We start from the raw sequence: 19994 nt of genomic DNA, 5'->3' as shown, positions 1-19994 counted from the left end.
GGGGCAATATTATTTGTTGTATAGGGCCCCCATTTTTTTCTCTCTTCTTTCTTTAAAACACAACAACAGTTGTCATATACCACGGATAAATTTATTATACATTACGCAAATTTTTACATAACTATCCTTATAAGAATTCATTATGGTCTCAAAATCGAAGCATTAACAAACTTCATAAAGTATAGTGTAGCAATGAATGTGAAAAGTAAAAACAAAAACAAACATACAAACAAACAAACAAACAAATAAAATGACCGATTGTTTGTTATCACAATTTCTTTCCTCTTTATTATTTATCTTTTTACAATATTAAACTGTATCTGTGAAAGTCGTTCACACTGAAACATAAGAGATATGTTCTTTTTTCTTCAAAACTACACTAATCCGTCAAAGGTAGATGAATGTTATCTCAATGAAAGACTATTGTCGGTGCATGTATTCTCGTACATATCAAAAACAATGAAAATAGTCTGAGAACACCATAACTAAGTGTCAATATGAAATATTGACTGAAAGAAACAGAGAGATAATAAGAAAATAGAAAAATTTTGATACGAGGATAAAAGGGGAGAGTGGAGACATAAGATATACTATACAGAGCGAGAGAGAGAGAGAGAGAGAGAGAGAGAGAGAGAGAGAGAGAGAGAATGATTGACAAAGTTGCTTTTCACCTTTGATTGATTTCCACACTGCTTGCATGATAGTAAACCTTATCTTAAGCAAACTTGCGAAGCTTTGATCTTTAGATTTGGGCAGCCTTTCCTTGAAACAATTCATCACATTACTCTCAATAGGCATCGCAGATTGCACTTATCTAATAAAGAATTAAAAGATCTGACGTGGTCTTCACACTCTGACATTCTCTTAGATTAAAAAAAATGAAGACTTTGTTACTGTTCGAAGGAAAATCAAAGTTAGTGCGTGTGTTTTTTTGAAAACTAAGGTTTCGTGTTAACCTGTTTGATGCTGTAACAGGTTGTACTCTTCAGTACTCTCAAGGTTCAATACTATTATGTCTGCATCAACAACACCAAAATATTATATTCTCTCCCCGTCTCTTTTATGCTAATCATTCACAATATTTCTTGTGATTAGAGGTCTTAAAAAACACACAAAAAAATCCTCTCTTTCAGCCCATCTATTTATAAAATAATTTTGCATCATGTGCATGTCTTTTTTTCACCCCTTCCCTCATTTTTTTCACTTTAATTTCTTAGGTTTTCCAAAAAAAAAAAAATGTCTTTCCTTTCATGACCAGTTTTGGCAATGACGACGAGTTCATTCAAAATTGTCGTTCTTACTGCAGCTAAACCAGTAAATCCTTTCTCTGTTCCGCAAAACAGACCTTTAGATAATTTTTTTTCTTGTTCAGTACACGAATAATGAGGAGGGTCCTTGAAAACAAATCAAATCCTGCCTAATATTATGACGGAAATGACTCGCCACATTACGGTCTGGTGACGTGTTCCAGCGTGAGGTCGCTTGGGCCGGCATTGATGAAATTCACTTCCGGTACAGTCCATTTCAACGGAAACTATACGTCTATAACTGGTCTCATTTTATACTGCTTGAACGATTGATGTGGTTGTTTCATTGTGACACCTTCCCACCACTCTTTTTGAATTCTCGGATCATCTTCGCCAGCTGATTGAGTCCTTCGTAGAGACCATCCCCGGTCGTCGCGCATGCGCCCTGAATGTGCCACGGGTTTCGCGTCAGGTTGCGCAGGTGCAGCTCATCAATGAGTTTGGTGACACCCGAAGCTCCTAATAATTTGATCAAGGATGATGAGAAAGTGTGGAATGCGTAAGAATATAGTTGTTTTCTATATCATCATATTTAAAAGAGAACTTTGACACAATATATGTAAGCACTGCAAGGCTGCCGTGATGTAAAGCCCCCTAAACATGATGCGTCACAAAATCGGTTGATGTTAACGAATTTAGAATGGGAATGGTATTCATTACCTTCATCCACCTGCAATGAATCAAATTTACCTCATTTGGCTGTTGCTTAGATCTGGCCATCGTCCATTTTACTCCATAGTGATATTTTCCCCTAACGCATCATCAGACTCTACATTCCCGTTATCATTTAGGTTACACTACTTATACTGAGTGTGTACAATAAATCATTTTTAAAGATTTGTGAATCCAGATTGAAGAATAGGAATGTTGTCCCACCTGGGAGATCCTGCTTATTCGCTAGCACCAAGACTGGAGCCCCCTGTGTCATCTCCTGTGCGTTCACGATGCCGAACAACTCCTCTCTGGCCTCAGCGAAACGTGCGCGGTCTTGACTGTCAACCACGAAGATGACACCTGCAAATAAAGGAATATCACTTAATTACTTCCTTGCCTTAAACTGTGATAATTCCATTATTTCATTGGTGCTTTCATCTTGTCCACACAATAAAAGAATTCCGAGAGAACACTCATTCACTTACATAATTATCAACTTCTAAACAGATTTGAAGGCAGAGTATTATGATGTCTACGCTGTGATGATGATTCGTGTTTTACTACAAATAAAAATCGCTTGCCTGTGTTTTAACGCTGTTTGTTAGAACACTTTATTAATGACGTCAATAAAGATCTAAAAAAAAAAGATTGATGATTAATGATTAAATTGGGACAGAGGAAAATGCCCCCTCCCCCTTTATGATGTCTGTCTAAAATATCAAACCTGACGAAACATTACGTCACCTCACAGTTTGTAATTATTCGAAAAGGCTGAGTTATATATTCATGCATTGATACACACAGATTCTTTCGGCGTCTTCATAACCAATATAATCAAATCATTATATCAAATCAAATCAGCACAGAGAATGATTAACATACCATGAGTCCCGTAGTAGTAATGCCTCCACAGAGCCCTGATTTTCTCCTGGCCGCCGACGTCCCACACGGTGAACGAGAGACCAGGGACGGGCGTGACGGTCTCGACGTTGAAGCCGATGGTGGGGATCGTTGTCACGGTCTCGTTTAGCTTGAGCTTATACAGGCATGTTGTTTTACCTATGTTGAAAAAAGTGAATCCGACAAAATCCAAACAGTAAGCTGCAGTCAAGGTTAATTACTTCGTGTGAGAGAGTAGAGTGGCGGAAGAATGGAAATGCAGTTTGTGTCTTGAAATTATCATTTTTTAAAAATATTTTATGTAAGCAGGTGATATGATACTTAATGCAGGGGTGAAATGCTACAAGAATGAGTAGCCCTATTCCCAATTTTATCTCGAAGAGTAAATCACAACCAAATCAAGCTGCAGTTATTTATATGTTCCCATTATAGGAACAGTTGAATTTCTCGTAAGACCATTGGCTGTTGCCAAAACTGCTGATTTTGTATTTTGAAGAATATTTTATTCATTAATGAAAAAGCAAACAAACAAAACCTTTGCAATATTTTCACAATGATTTCGATAGCTATCCCTATATTAGACAGATTCAACACATCATCGATCATTAGAAAATGCTTTGAAATCAGGAGCAAGTATAAGAACACAGATTCTTTCAGAACAGATAGGATGGCATTCATTGAAATGTCATATTTCTCTACGCCAAAGGAAAAAAAAAACATTGTTTACCTCAAAATATTGCAAAAGAATGATACGATTTGTCTATCCAGCTATCTAACTGTAAAAGAATATTCGTCATTCAACAGTAATGTAAAAAGATCGATACAATTCAAAATCAACTGAAGCCAAGGATCTTGTATGGAAGACAATTAAGAACCGTAATCTGTGCACTCCTTAGAATTTTTCCTCTTTTTTAAGCAAATAAGGTTGACAATAGTTGAAAACGAACAGACAAGCATAACAAATTGAAACATCCAACTATTAATCTGTCTAGCTTCAGAATAAAAAAAGAAAGGTGATCGAGTTCTAAGAACAACCAACAGATACAAAAAGATAAAAGACATCGCAGACATACCTGCTGCATCAAGTCCAAGCATCAAAACTCTAGACGGACTGCCTTCCGACCATTCCCGAAATAGAGTCGTCATCTTCGAAATCAGGAGACCCATTTTTTGTCCGGGTGTGTTGCTCGAAAAGTGATGCAAGAATGCAAAGAAAACGTTGAATATTGTGATCCTTGTAAAAATCAAGCTCCGCCGGTTTGGTTATCTCTGCAGGTATTTTTTTTTTTACAGAGGGTGTTACAATAGTAATCTTTAGGAGTGTATATTCCTGAACCAAGTGGACCTCGGGAAATGAATGCCGAACGCGGCGGACCGTCCTATTTATTGAGCTCCTGCCCGCGCTAAAATTTGATGATGCGAATTGTGCCACGTGTAAGCGGATACCCAGGACACCTTCCTATATTCATTCTGTATTATAGGTCTGCATTATACTATACCGCTCGCGCATGTTAGAGTACCCGGATGAGAGATCATGCCATTTTACTATACGTGGCTATAGAAGCAAAGAAAATGCTAATTTCAACCAGTGGAGAAAGCACAAAACAAATCTTATCAAACGTGGCGATAATGATGCTGACGGCATAAAAACATGTTTTATTTCCTCACGTTCTATCTTTACATCAACCAAAAACGCTGTCACGCTCAGTAGGGGCTGATAACATTGATAGGGCCTATCAATCAGTTCTTATCAATCATGAAGAAATCATTAGCTAAACTGGCAAGAAGTGAGGCTGGTATAACGTCCTGTAATTAAAATGGTACATGGATGCTTGGTGTATAAATTATACTTCGGAGCTCACTAATATACCACTTGGTTGTGAGAGCACGACGTGCGCAACGGCAATTGCCATGAAAGTGGTTTGAATAGATAAATTGGAAAATATCGAAATGTTTACATGAAATGAGCAATATATGCCAAAGAGTCAAAAACTCCAACTGATCTCGCTTTTGGCGGTACATATCTCCCACTTTGAGGCCCGATTTCGCGAAATCTTTTCAAATTTCTCCCCCTCTCTAGCTGCATGTTTCTCCCTCAAAATCAAGCTTTCTCTCGCTCAACTTTATCAATTGCCATACATTATGTTCAAAATTGATAAATGTAGTAATAATGATGGTAACTTACACAAACAGAGCGCTTAATACAGGTGTTTCTAATTAATCAATTATTACGAGGCAAAGAAATTAAATCAAAATACACGATATAACTACTTCTAATATTGTTCTAATCATAATATATCATTCCAAAAAAAGAAAAAAAAATACGATTGATTATCAAGGCTCAGTTGGCCCGAGAGCATATCCAACCCTAGAATGTATAAATGAATGATCTTCAAACATAATATTATATAAATTAATGGCAAGGCGAGTGGTGAGTTTGACAGGAGTTTTGACACTCTGTTCTCTCCCTGTCACTATTGTTGCTTGTTGCCCTGCCGTCCTGTCAAGCGTGCAAACCATAACAATCCGAGCCGAAAAATATAGTCTTTAACGCTCATACGCTTGTGCAATCGGGAATCAATCGGGAATATTATGTGAATGGAAGGAGAGCTTTAAATTTTGTTCTCTGAAATCAACAACAAGAAATTAGGGCTATTGTTAACTTTTCAACCTGGAGATTGGTGATTTGCTGTTCAGAAATTTAAAGACAAGGGGTTAAGTTTCCGCGTGCCCCACATCCACCATCAAGGATAATCAATGGGTCTTGTACAAGACTACAGATGAAGGCAACTATTGCGACAGTGCGAGCAAGGTGTACCGTAGGTGTTCCACGTCATGGGGTTTGACGAATAGCTCCGCTCGCGGTATTTTTAGTGTGCCATTGTTATGCTGATTGTGTTCGAAAGCGTGCGTTCACATCCCAGATGTGTCATGAGTCAATTATCCATTTCTTCGCAAGCCTGATCGTGTCATTTATGATGGTATAATCGAGATTTTCATATCTCCCCACCCCCTCTTTAGGGAAGGAGGGGGGGGGGGGTGGCGTGGAACATGAATCACGGAGGAGGGTGTCAGAGGACTCTAACTGGTAGTGCTGAATCAGGAAAACAAATCAGTAGATGTTTCATCAACATAAAAGGAGAAGAACTTGATGTAAAATATTTGATGAAATTATGAATAGCCAAATTTCAGGAATTATCCGGTTTCACAAGACATGCACTAATATTGTACGTTATGTCGCCTCAGAGCTCCTTTTAATTTGATTGGTCTGTAAGAATAATAATTTCATATCACTAATGAAGAGATTGATCACAAAATGCCACGGGCTAAGCGCCATTTTTAACATATCCAAGAATAAGTCCATCACCAGATATAGAGCAAAATAAAACATGTCCAGTTATATATCACCTTTAAAAGAAATAGGAAATATTCTTAAAATTATGATTGAAAATATCCCATACTATCTTATTATTTTCTATGTTTCTAGCAGATTTCAAATACACTGCATGCTGTCTTCAGAATCGTTGATTCATTTTTCTTGGGGGAGGGGTGGAGGGAAGGAGGATTATATCAAATACCAAACTGTATGTACCCCCCCCCCTTGAAAAACAAATCTGTACATCAATATTCCCCTATGAACAAAAGAGCGTATACATGGAAATTAGAATTCCAGCAAGGGGAAGTCCCTTTTTTAGTATATACAGGCGCGATGATAGGAGAGGAGGATTTCCACGTTGGACAAAAAAAAAAGAGTAAACGAAAGATAGCAATAACTCCTATGAGCCTCGAAAGACTGACGTGGCTCTTGGATTAACCTTTAGCCTACACATCGCAGCCTCATTGGAAAGTGTGACCCTTTGAGTTGAGCTGATGCAAGCAAGAAAGAGAGTATTACAAAAACAAACAAACAAACAAACAAACAAACAAACAAACAAACAAACAAACAAATAAGACCCTGTACAAACAGATGCAAATGGAAATTCATACAACCAACGCACAACTATTCGATATTGTTTTGACCCATATGTTGTTGTTGTTGTTATTTTCATTGTATTCACTTCCTCAAAATGGGCTTTCAAGTATAGGCAAGTTCTCTATTCTCTCTTGTAATTCCAATTGATTTTGTGGTCAGCATCTTTGCAAGCTTGTCTTTTACGTGAGCCTCTCTCTTTCAATAATGCAATAATTTCGTTCCAATAGCTTATTATGTCATGCACTTGCCTATTTTTCTTTTCCGCTTTCAAATATTCATGTTGTTGTGTTATGATACATTGACTTTTTGTGATTATTGTATTTGAAAGAATCCTGATATTCATAAAATTTGAATTTAATAAAATTGAAATATCGATTTTTTTTTCTGTATTAAATTATTTCAGCATTTTTTTCTTTCTTTAATATCTTTTTTTCTTTTGTAATTTCGGTCATGCATGCATTTTGTTTTACATCATCAAATTTTCAAAGCTTCACATCGAGAGTTGAGAGGCTTGGTGTTATAATTATCTGTGCAGAGGGTGAATCAAATTAAATTAGTATGGCATCCTTTTTGATAATTCGATTTCATTTCATTTCATTTCATTTCATCTATTTCATTCTCATTTTCTTCCAACAAAACATAACGCAAAGTGAATGAGGAATTCTTTATATCATAAGCATAATACGATATACATTACGAAAAATAAACGATAGTCAACAAACTTATAAAGATATGCATACATACCGGAAAATACGAAGTTATATCTAGAGGGGGGAAAGACAACTGAGAGGTCCACTAAAAAGCAATGCTTGTATATAGATTGTGGACCACTCAAGAGTTTCTTTAAAAATACTTACTGCAATTACAAATACATAACACAAAAGTAATTGAGACATTATTATCATTTAGCGTATTATATATTTAAAGTTCATGTGAGAATCTTGGATAGATATAGAAACAAAAACTTTTGCCGAAAAGAGATACGGCCTTCATGTATTTCGTTAGGAATGTAGTACTACGGAACATGTTTCGCAAGAGCGTGAGCGATCTGAGGTTGCTCTACATCCGGGCTCGGATTTGTCCGGTTCGGCAGTGCTGATAGTAGCCGTCATCCTTGTGTTTACTTGTCACAGCAATGATGCTGATGGCATACACGAGGCGCAATACGAGTCATCAGACCTTACACGCTGACTATAATGACACGTAACCAATCAAGTCATCGACTGTACAGGCACTATCACTAAAAGTTGGAAGGTATATAGCTCATTCGTTCACTACAAGTTGCACTACAAAAGCGAGAAATACTGCAATAGTCCTATAACAGATTTTCATTTCGTCGGATGTCGTTCTCTTGTGATTTGAAGAGTGGATTTTCGTTCTGTTTGGAGAGTGCTTAAAAAGCTTAAATACCTTTCCCGAACGGATTTACGTCGGTGGATAACATGGGTCAGTGTCTCTGTCGGAAATGGTTTCAGTGCAGGCCGCCCAGACTACTTATGCTGGGTCTTGACGGAACAGGTAATTTTTCAGCAGGTCAAAAGCCAGTCGGTCACATAATTATGTGTGATGGTCAGGCCATTATCATTTCAGTTATGTTTCAGGGTTTTACTAGAAAAGTATCAGAGCCAGTAACAAATTGAGCCGGGAACCAACTGTCGGGTATAGGCCTATGACAGGGACAGGGAGGTGAGTTTTCGTCTCACCTCCCTGATGGGGACGAATAAAACCATTAGGCCTACTAAAAATGGATTTTAATGCCCCCATATATTATGAATGTAAACTAAAGTCTTGTTTCACATTAATGACAGATCATTTGACTACTTGTACATGCACTAACAATGAATAATTTTGTATTTCTATTCTCCAGGAAAAACTACTTGTTTATACAGGTTAAAGCTGAACAAAACCGTGCAGACCATCCCCACAATCGGATTTAATGAGGAGACAATCGCGACTAATCGTGGTCAATCGTTCGTAATCTGGGATATCGGATTTCATGACAGGTTGCGACAGCTGTGGCATCATTACTACTACAACACGGCAGGTACAAAATACCTTTCTATTCCTGTTCCATGATAATAAGACGCTTGCAGAATCTTTCCTTCATTTCCAATAATTAGTAGAAAGACGAGAAACAGAAAGGATAATGACAAACGAGCATTTTGGCATATCCGAAAATGTAGTTTGTCGTTCTGTCGTTTACATACACATCCATACCGCTAAGCATTTTAGACCAGTTCGTCATTCCACTTTGCGAATGAGCAGAAAAAGGTCATTTGTACCAACAACCATGTTGGTTTGTAACTTTACTTAGGAAGCATCTTTAGTGTAGTGATTATTCGTGATTGCAATCCTTGTACTTCCCATTAGCTTGCCAACACCTCTACCTCACAGTATAAGCCCGGTATCTGACAATATCAATAGAAAAAGTATCTTATAATACATTGAGTGTAATACAATAAAATGTATGCTCCCTCAAGTGATATTGACAAACCATTCTTGTCACCTGCTCTGCGCAAGTTCATCATTTTTAAACATAAATTCTTGTTCAGACAAATAACTATCGAACTTGTGCAGAGTGCGTTGTTAAACGCCGGGCAATAATGCATCGTGTCGCTTTGAAAACGAATAAAGCGCCCAACCAGCTGAGGGGGAAAAAAAAGCTATTTGTATACCCATGTACACATGAACAACAATAATTGCAAACTGATATGTCTATGCACATGCTGTTAAAGTATGTATATACATTACACACGAGTGACAATGATAATCAGAATCTGCAATACGGGTATGATCACTATCTAAACTGTGCTTTTGCATATGTCTCTCCACTCAGTGATTCTTATTTCTTTAGCGTATGTATTTTTTTTATCACTTATTAATCAAAAACTGTCCTTTTGTGTAAAAGATACAAGGCAGTTGTATGTCTCTGTATGCACATCATGCACTAACTATAAACAATGAATATCTTCATAGGTATCATATACGTGGTGGATAGCGCGGACAAGGAACGTTTGGCCGAAGCCAGAGAATTACTATTCTCAATTCTGCAGGCCCCAGAGCTGTCACACGGGACCCCCGTCCTTGTGTTAGCGAACAAACAAGATCTAGAAGGTAAATATTTTTTTTCGATCGATTGATAATGTGACTGAAGATGTTTGCTTATCGCAACCAGAAGCGAAATCTTGTACTATATCTTCTTTGCATCCATCGTCCATCAGGACGAAAACAACTTTTATTTAAAATTTTGCAGTGAAAAATGAAGAAGTGAAGAATGAAGTGTGTCAATGTAAGATATGGTTCTTTAAGTAAATTAGTGCAAATCAAGTAAAATGGGGTTTGCATCCTGATATCCCATTTCCAGACAGTATGAAATATATTTCAGAGAGCCTCGCTGGCTACATCATTATGACCATGATGTAGAATAGTATTTCATCATTTACGTTCTTCCTCGCAACTTAATGAGCACTTTCAGTGTTAAAGGAGAATCGAAACCCAAACGCATATCGGATGTGAATTGATGGACTGCTGCTTTATTAGTAGAACGCATCAGTGAAAGTTTGAGGAAAACCGGACTAGGCCTATCCATTAAATAGTTATAAATTTTTGTGCTGTCCTCACTGGATGAGAAGATAGCAACACTTTGCGACGTCTATCTGGAAAACGATATGAAGAAAATATGAAGCAAATTCAGCAGATTTTCACTTTTTTAAGCATAATGGAAGAACACTTGACTTGCCTCTTTCAGAGAGTAGGAGGAATAAGATTACCCTTAACATAATTATGTCAGTAACACGTCGAGGGAATGTGTAGGCCTACTTGTCATAAAAGTAATGAAATCTTGTGGAATTCTCTTTATATTTTCTTTACATCGTTTTCAATAGTTACGTGACGCCACGAATTATATAGCAGTCTTCTCATCCGGCGATGGCTGCATCGAAACTTTAAAAATGCATTTTCAACGGATTGTCCGACTTTCCTCAAACTTCGCTGATGTGTTCTACGAATATAGTTGCATTCACTCAATCCACTTTTATATTTGGGTGTCATTCCCTTTTCTTGCCAGAAAACTCGCTGTAGTTTGAATCCATCGCCATAGTAAAGTATTAGAAATCTGTCCATCTTTATTAGACCGGAAGACGTCTTAGAAAAGAGGGAAGACACTTATCGTTTTCATTTTTCATCACCCAAGCTGGAGTAAAGTTAATAGACATGGTATTTGATAAAACAAACATTTTTCATTATACAGGGCAATTCCTATCAATATTGTATGATGACTACTTTTTAAATTGAAGTTTATTTTCAATGCTATCATAAATACATTACATGCACGTCAGCATAACATTTGTATTTTGCACTATCTTCTTAACCATTAGGCTCTTTTCACTTAACCAAACTCACCGACGAACTGCAATTGCATAAACTGGTCGCAAATCCATGGCACATCCAAGGCGCATGCGCAAGGACAGGTGATGGTCTCTACGAAGGACTTGATGAACTGTCACGGATGATCCGGGAGTTCAACAGGCGTTGAATGTCGGGGAGCCCTGACAGTCCGGATCATCGGGATTAAGATAGCAACAAGAAGACTCTGCTATGGATGAACTTAACTGCGAGAGAGTCGGCGGTATTTGAAAAGAGATAGATATAAACAGGCAAAAGACTACAAACAGAGACATCTGAGCCCTGTTTTGTCAAAAGATATGTGTATAATCGATTATAAATTTCCTTACCACACAGGCTGCCATAGACTTACAATCGAAATAAACTGTATAATCAATTATAACTCTTCATAAAAAAGGGCCCGGACCTGTAATGGTCGACGTGTGTATCATCCATTCACGAGCTATAGTGCGTGTGATGGCTGTATCGAGACAGAATAAACGAATGCAACCTTAAAGCGGGGTTCCCACTATCACGATTTGCGCCACGATTGAAATCGTGGTCTCAGTCGTGAAGCAATCGTGGTGATCTTATCAGATCGTATTAGATTGTATCAGATCTTGAGGTCAATCGTGGCAATCGCGTTAATCGTAGAAAATTTTTGGACGGTTCAAATATTTTCTACGATTAACACGATTACTTTTTGATCGTGATCATCGCATCAGATTGTCTTGGATCGTATCAAAACGCAGCAAATCTTATCTAATCGTGCTTCTTAATCGTGTTGATCGGGATCGACTTTTTCACTTTCCTTCTGCTTATTTTGCACATTTACCCTTATCTTACTCGCAAATCGTATATATTTTGTATTCCGCGAGGTTGAATAAGGGAGGGGTGGCACAATATATAAAATAACAACACCACTGAAGCACCCTCTAGAAGCAGAATGTTTTACATACCCCACAAAGTAACTTTTGTGACTTTTGAAAAGTGACCATTGTCGTGGATGTAAGGTCACTTGTGCATGACTATAAAGGTCACTGTAATTATTTTTTAAATAGAAGTTAGTCAATAAGCGTAGTAATACCCCTGCGAAATAATTTTACTTAAGACTTGTTTGTTTGTTTTTTGTTAAAAAGTGACATTATTTTAGGGGAGTTACCTTTCTGTTGTGTGTATGTCGGTTTTGTTAAACACTGTTAAATAAAACAAGAAATCAAGCCAAACCAACCAAACATTCAATACCCCATGAGATAACGACATTTTGAAATAATAATGCATATGATACATACTATGCGAATATGAAATCAAACACACAATATGCCATCAGTTCGGCCAACTTTCTTATATTGAGCGTATATAATACATAAAAGTTAGCATTCAAAAAGGTCCCATCTTCATTTTTAGCTTCAATTTCATCATACACAATTATTTTCTTCATGTATTTCAAAGAAAGGTGAAAACATTTGTCTTGATCTTTTTTTCTTGAGAAGATGGGGCAATGATCTGATCTTGTTTATTTTTTTTTTTTGGGGGGGGGGGGAGGATGAGCACGTCGATTCAATAATCTATTAATTTATTTAGGTTAAATTAGAGGAGGGACTATCTGAGGTTGTGGCTGGCCAAGGTGATGTTTTCTATCTCATGATAACATAATCGTCATTCGCAATACTGCAAAGGTCACGTTCTCATCATCCTCAACCTGTCAACCCTTGCCATCATCAGTGGTTGTGGATAGTAGGCCTAATCACTCTGCAGAAGTTGAGGAAACAATGAAATCCATCGTCAGCCGGACTATAATATTCCCATTCGGGTCCAATCGCACCTTAAATGGGGGGTCGCTTTTGATCCCGATCGTGAAAGATATCGTATCTTATCTCAACAACCCGCATTAGTTCGCGGTATTCGTATTGGAACGTATCAGAACGTAGCTGGACGCACCAAATCGGGGATCCCGATCGTAATGATAGTGGTAGATCGGGTCCAGTCATGGACTCAATCGGGACGATCATATCGGATCGTATTTGAACGGGAGACCAGATCGTGACAGATCTTATTGCTTGAAAAAGACCAATCGTGACCATATCGCATCCAAGCGAAGCAACACGTATTGTCTCGCATAACCTCGTATGCAAAGGCGTGAAATTTCAGACGAGTTCAACGAAACTTCCACGATCAGTTACGAACGTCCCAATGTCCAATCATGACGTTCGTAATAGATCGTACGATAGTGGGAACCCCGCTTTACCTCTTTAAATTATTAATGAGAGTGTGTAAAACTTTCAAAGAAAATTTCTACAAGAGTTGTTGCTTTAGCGAAGAAAAAAAAAATGGAACAATGTCACCACAGTGCACTACAGTTATGACGAACACGATTAGAACGAAATTCCGGTTACAGCGAAATAAAAATCCAGCTCTCAAAACTATCGGATCTATGTTTTTTTTACCCCTTATTGTTTATTCGTTGCCTGTCCCGAGGACTTCGTTAAAACGGGAGTCTACTTATATACTCCCCACCCCCACCCCCCCCCCCCCATCCCTCCCTTACCCCATTCCTGTATTCCATGGTCAACATGGTCAATGTCTCCGACACTCTCTCTCTCTCTCACCCTCTCTCATTTGATCTGCCTTTGTGTTCCCTCTTTTTTCCTGTGCTCAATATTCTTGTATGATACGATGATACTCATATTTTCCTTGCCGTATATTTATTGCAATGCTTGCACTAATTTTCAAGAAATGAATTAGGTGCTTTTTTACGTGTAATGTTTTGACGTGATATCAAAATGGAATGTAAAAATCAAGTAACTATGAGTAACTAACTGTTTCTAAGAATAAAGTTTTTGTCCTTAAACAAGAAATGAATAAAGCAAAACCTTAGAGTGATGACACCAATTTGTTCAGTCCATTCTTTGTTGTATATTGTACAGAGGTATCGGACTCTAAAACATTCGAAGCAAGTTTTTATTTATAACAATGAATACGCCCACAAGTCATTAATATGAAACAGAGAAACAGAACAGTTATCTATGCATACCGACATTTTGATTATATGCAATATGTGATGCATACATTGCGTTCACTTGTACAGAAATATGCAGCAACCATACACATTACATCATTATTCATGCATATTTACATATTACTTTACTTTGCTTACTTTACTTTGTTCATATGTAAATGTCATATTGTATATTTTCGTCGGGAATGAAATGAAATGAGATGAATTAATATACATTTATTATCAAAAGCTATCATGACCATGATTTCAACATCTAGGAAATAATTATGTGGAAATAACCATAATGTTTGGAAATTAAGACGATTTTCTGCTAAAAGCATGTATCTCATCTAATTTCATGTCCTCAGGACACTGTTATAACTAAAGTTTCAATCATTTTAATAAGATTGTTACACGGATTTTGAATAAGAATAAATAAAACCATATACACATCGCAGCCTCACTGGAAAGTGTGGCGCTTTGAGTTGAGCTGATGCAAGCAAGAAAGTGAGTACCTGTATTACAAAAACAAACAAACAAGCACATTTCGTTCAAATAGTTTAACATAACTTATGCTCTTGCCTATTTCTTTTCCGCTTTAAAGTGTTTTTGTCTGTGTTATGCTACGGACGTTATTATTATTTATCGTATTATATATCTAGATATATCTATATAGAAACAAAAAACTTTTGCAGACAATAGATAGGGCTCGCATGTATTTCGTGAGGGATGTATAGGCCTACTACGGGACGTGTTTCGCAAGAGTGTTAGCGATCAGAGGTTGCTGTACATCCGGGCTCGGATTTGTCCGGTTCGGCAGTGCTGATAGTAGCCGTCATCCTTGTGTTTACTTGTCACAGCAATGATGCTGATGGCATACACGAGGCACAATACGAGTCATCAGACCTTACACGCTGACTATAATGACACGTAAACGATCAAGTCATCGACTGTACAGGCACTATCACTAAAAGTTGGAAGGTATATAGCTCATTCGTTCACTACAAGTTGCACTACAAAAGCGAGAAATACTGCAATAGTCCTATAACAGATTTTCATTTCGTCGGATGTCGTTCTCTTGTGATTTGAAGAGTGGATTTTCGTTCTGTTTGGAAAGTGCTTAAAAAGCTTAAATACCTTTCCCGAACGGATTTACATCGGTGGATAACATGGGTCAGTGTCTCTGTCGGAAATGGTTTCAGTGCAGGCCGCCCAGACTACTTATGCTGGGTCTTGACGGAACAGGTAATTTTTCAGCAGGTCAAAAGCCAGTCGGTCACATAATTATGTGTGATGGTCAGGCCATTATCATTTCAGTTATGTTTCAGGGTTTTACTAGAAAAGTATCAGAGCCAGTAACAAATTGAGCCGGGAACCAACTGTCGGGTATAGGCCTATGACAGGGACAGGGAGGTGAGTTTTCGTCTCACCTCCCTGATGGGGACGAATAAAACCATTAGGCCTACTAAAAATGGATTTTAATGCCCCCATATATTATGAATGTAAACTAAAGTCTTGTTTCAAAATAATGACAGATCATTTGACTACTTGTACATGCACTAACAATGAATAATTTTGTATTTCTATTCTCCAGGAAAAACTACTTGTATATACAGGTTAAAGCTGAACAAAACCGTGCAGACCATCCCCTCAATCGGATTTAATGTGGAGACAATCGCAACTAATCGTGGTCAATCGTTCGACATCTGGGATATCGGATTTAGAGACAAGTTGCTGTGGCATCATTACTACTACAACACGGCTGGTACAAAATAGCTTTCTATTCTTGTTCCATGATAATAAGACGCTTAAAGAATCTTTCCTTCATTTCCGATAATTAGTAAAAAGACGAGAAACAGCAAGGATAATGCCAAACGAGCATTTTGGCATATCCGAAAATGGTATATCGAATATAAAATTGAAGGTCACACCAATGTAGCACCGTTTTCTTTTTCTCTCTTATTCCCCTTCAAACCCCCTCCCCTCTCTTCCGCTCCCCCCCCCCTCTCTCTCTCTCTGTCGTTTACATACACATCCATATACTGCTGAGCATTTTAGACCTGTTCGTCATTCCACTTTGCGAATGAGCAGAAAAAAGTCTTTTGCACCAACAGCCATGTTGGTTTAGGAAAGGTGGTGTAATGATTATTCGTGATTGTAATCCTTGTGCCTGCCAGCAGCTTGCCAACACATCTATCTCACTGTATAAGCCCGGTATCTGACAGTATCAATAGAAAAAAAGTTTCTTATGATACACTGAGTGTAATACAATGAAATGTATTCTCCCTCAAGTGATATTGACAAACCATTCTTGTCACCTGCTATGCGCAAGTTCATTATATTTTAACATGAATTCTTGTTCAAACAACGTCGAACTTGTGCAGAGTGCGTTGTTAAACGCTGGGCAATGTATCGTGTCACTTTGAAAACGAATGAAGCGTCCAACCAGCTGAGAAAAAAAAATTAGGCCATTTGTACCCATGTACATATGAACTACAATACATGTAATTGCAAACTGATATGTCTATAATATGTACCTGCTGTTCAAGTAATATATACATTACACAAGAGTGACAATGATAATCAGAATCTGCAATACGGGTATGATCACTATCAATTTAAACTGTGCTGTTGCGCATGGCTCTCCAGTCTCAGTGATTCCTATTTCTTTAGCGTATTTTTTTATTACTTATTAATAAAAAACTGTCCTTTTGTGTAAAAGATACAAGGCAGTTGTATGTCTCTGTATGCACATCATGCACTAACTATAAACAATGAATATCTTCATAGGTATCATATACGTGGTGGATAGCGCGGACAAGGAACGTTTGGCCGAAGCCAGAGAATTACTATTCTCAATTCTGCAGGCCCCAGAGCTGTCACACGGGACCCCCGTCCTTGTGTTAGCGAACAAACAAGATCTAGAAGGTAATTTTTTTTTCGATTGATTGATTTAGTAACTGAAGAGGTTTGTAATCACAACCAGAAGCCAAATCTTGTACTAAACATCCTCTTGCATCCATCGTCCATCAGGCCGAAAATAACTTTAGAATTTTGCATAAGTGAAGAATAAAGTGTTTCAATGTAAGAGAGGGTTTTTTAAAGTAAATTAGTGCAAATCAAGTAAAATGGGGTTTGCATCCTGATATCCCATTTCCAGACAGTATGAAATATATTTCAGAGAGGTTCGCTGGCTACATCATCATGACCACAATATCGAATAGTATTTCATTATTTACGTTCTTCCTTGCAACTCAATGAGCATTTTCGGGTTGAAGTCCCGAGAATGAAAACCAAACATTTCTCGGATGTGAATTGAGGGACTGTAGCATTATTAGTAGAACACATCAGTGAAATTTCGAGGAAAACCGGACTAGGCCTATCCGTTAAATAGTTCTAAATTTTTGTGCTGCCATCACTGGATGAGAAGACTGCAACACTTTGCAACGTCATATTATCTGGAAAACGATATGAAGAAAATATGAAGCAAGTTCAGCAGATTTTCACTTTTATTAAGCATAATTGAAGAGCACTTGACTTGCCTCCTTCAGAGAGTAGGATTAATAATATTACCCTTAACACAAATATGTCAGTAACATGTCGAGGGAATGTGTAGGCCTACTTGTCATAAAAAATGATGAAGTCTTGTAGAATTCTCTTTATATTTTTTTTACATTGTTTTCCATAGTTACGTGACGTCACGAATTATATAGCAGTCTTCTCATCCAGCGATGGCTGCATCGAAACTTTTAAAGTGCATTTTCAACGGATTGTCCGACTTTTCTCAAACTTCGCTGATGTGTTCTACGAATATAGTCGCATTCACTCTATCCACTTTTATATTTGGGTGTCATTCCCTTTTCTTACCAGAAAACTCGCTGTAGTTTGAATCCATCACAATATCTTAGTATTAAAAATCTGTCCATCTTTATTAGACTGGAAGACGTCTTAGAAAAGAGGGAAGACACTCATCGTTTTTATTTTTCAAAGTTAATAGACATGGTATTTGATAAGACAAACATTTTTCATTATACAGGGCAATTCCTATCAAAAATGTATAATGACTACTTTCTGAATTGAAGTTTATTTTCATTGCTATAAATACATTACATTCACGTCAGCATAACATCTGTATTTTGCACTATCTTCTTAACCATTAGGCTCTTTTCACTTAACCAAACTCACCGAAGAACTGCAATTACATAAACTGGTCGCAAATCCATGGCACATCCAAGGCGCATGCGCGAGGACAGGCGATGGTCTCTACGAAGGACTCGACGAACTGTCACGGATGATCCGGGAGTTCAACAGGAGGCGTTGAATGTCGGGGAGCCACTGCCCGGATCATCGGGATTAAGGTAGCAACAAGAAGGTTCTGGATGAACTTAACTGCGAGAGAATCTGCGGTATTTGAAAGGAGATCGGGCCTACATGTAGATATAAACTGGCAACAGACTACAAACGGAGACATCTGTGCCCTGTTTTATCAAAAGATATAATCGATTATGAATTTCCTTATCACACAGGCTGCCATGGACCAGGGGGGTCCACCTCCCTGCATGGACTTACAATCGAAATCAACTATATAATCAATTATAACTCTTCATAAAACAGGGCCCGGACCTGTAGTGGTCGACGTGTATATCATCTACTCACGAGCTAATGTGCATGTGTACCATTTTAATGGTTAGTGTTGTTAACAACATAATGCCTGTTTCGAGCCAGAATAAACGAATGCTAACTTTACCTCTTATTGATGAGAGTGTGTCAAACTTTGCAAGAAAATCTCGACAGGAGTTGTTCTTTTAGCGAAAAAAAGGAACAATCTTATTATCTCCTCCTCTCCCCCCCCCCTTCCTCTCTTACCCCATTCCTGCATGCCATGGTCAGCACTCTCTCACCCTTTCTCATTTGATCCGCCTTTATGTTTCCCTCTTTTTTTCGTGTACTGATTCTCTTTTTACAATACAATGAGATCCATATTTTCCATGCTGTATATTCATTGCAATGCTTGCACTAATTTTCAAGAAATAAGTTAGGTGTTTTTTTTATGTGTAATAGTTCGACGTGATATCAAAATGGAATGTAAAAATCAAGCAACTATGAGTAACTAACTGTTTCTAAGAATAAAGTTTTTGTCCTTAAACAAGAAATGAATAAAGCAAAACCTTAGAGTGATGACACCAATTTGTTCAGTCCATTCTTTGTTGTATATTGTACAGGGGTATCAGACTCTAAGACATTCGAAGCAAGTTTTTATTTATAACAATGAATACACCAACAAGTCATTAACATGAAACGGAGGAACATAAAAAAATACAAAGTTATATATGCATACCGACACTTAATATATGCAATTGTATGTGATGCATACATTGTGTTCACTCGTATAGAAACATGCAGCAACCATAAACATGTTACATCATTATTCATACACACTCGCATATTACTTTACTTTGTTTATATATGCAAATGTCATATTGTATACTTTTGTCGGAAATGAAATAAAATGAAATGAAATGAATTAATATACATCTATCATCAAAAGCTATAATGACCATGATTTCAACAACTAGGAAATATGTGGAAATAACCATAAATTTGGGCAATTAAGTCAATTTTCTGCTAAAAATAAGCATGTATTTCAGAATAGATATTTTCATGTCCTCAGGACTCCTTTATAACTAAACTTTAAATCATTTTAATGAGATTGTTACATCGATTTCAAATAAGAAGAATCAAACCATATACACATCGCAGCCTCACTGGAAAGTGGGGC

At 37.5% G+C, this 19994-nt stretch overlaps 3 protein-coding genes across 3 annotated transcripts; 2 read left to right on the top strand and 1 right to left on the bottom strand.

Annotated features, from left to right (window-relative positions):
* Window positions 1-1201: 1201 nt before the first annotated feature.
* LOC139718186 (uncharacterized) lies at window positions 1202-4050 on the bottom strand. The gene is made up of 4 exons (XM_071629666.1): window positions 3935-4050; window positions 2844-3020; window positions 2184-2321; window positions 1202-1766 (listed from the first exon to the last, which is right to left on the bottom strand). The coding sequence occupies exons 1-4, from the start codon at window positions 4026-4028 to the stop codon at window positions 1591-1593; spliced, it is 585 nt and encodes a 194-aa protein (XP_071485767.1). The 5' UTR covers window positions 4029-4050; the 3' UTR covers window positions 1202-1590.
* A 4226-nt stretch (window positions 4051-8276) lies between these two features.
* Window positions 8277-11368, top strand: LOC139718219 (uncharacterized). Its single transcript, XM_071629698.1, has 4 exons — window positions 8277-8352; window positions 8702-8878; window positions 9811-9948; window positions 11211-11368. Exons 1-4 carry the CDS (start codon window positions 8277-8279, stop codon window positions 11366-11368), a joined length of 549 nt encoding a protein of 182 aa, XP_071485799.1.
* A 4016-nt stretch (window positions 11369-15384) lies between these two features.
* LOC139718218 (uncharacterized) lies at window positions 15385-18536 on the top strand. Its single transcript, XM_071629697.1, has 4 exons — window positions 15385-15460; window positions 15810-15980; window positions 17006-17143; window positions 18376-18536. Exons 1-4 carry the CDS (start codon window positions 15385-15387, stop codon window positions 18534-18536), a joined length of 546 nt encoding a protein of 181 aa, XP_071485798.1.
* Window positions 18537-19994: the final 1458 nt, after the last annotated feature.

This window comes from Diadema antillarum, unplaced genomic scaffold (genome assembly GCF_040938485.1).
Source record: "Diadema antillarum isolate AM-2024a unplaced genomic scaffold, OU_Dant_1.0 scf00000091, whole genome shotgun sequence".
Lineage (NCBI taxonomy): Eukaryota > Metazoa > Echinodermata > Echinoidea > Diadematoida > Diadematidae > Diadema > Diadema antillarum.
This window is presented reverse-complemented; position numbering and strand designations above follow the sequence as displayed.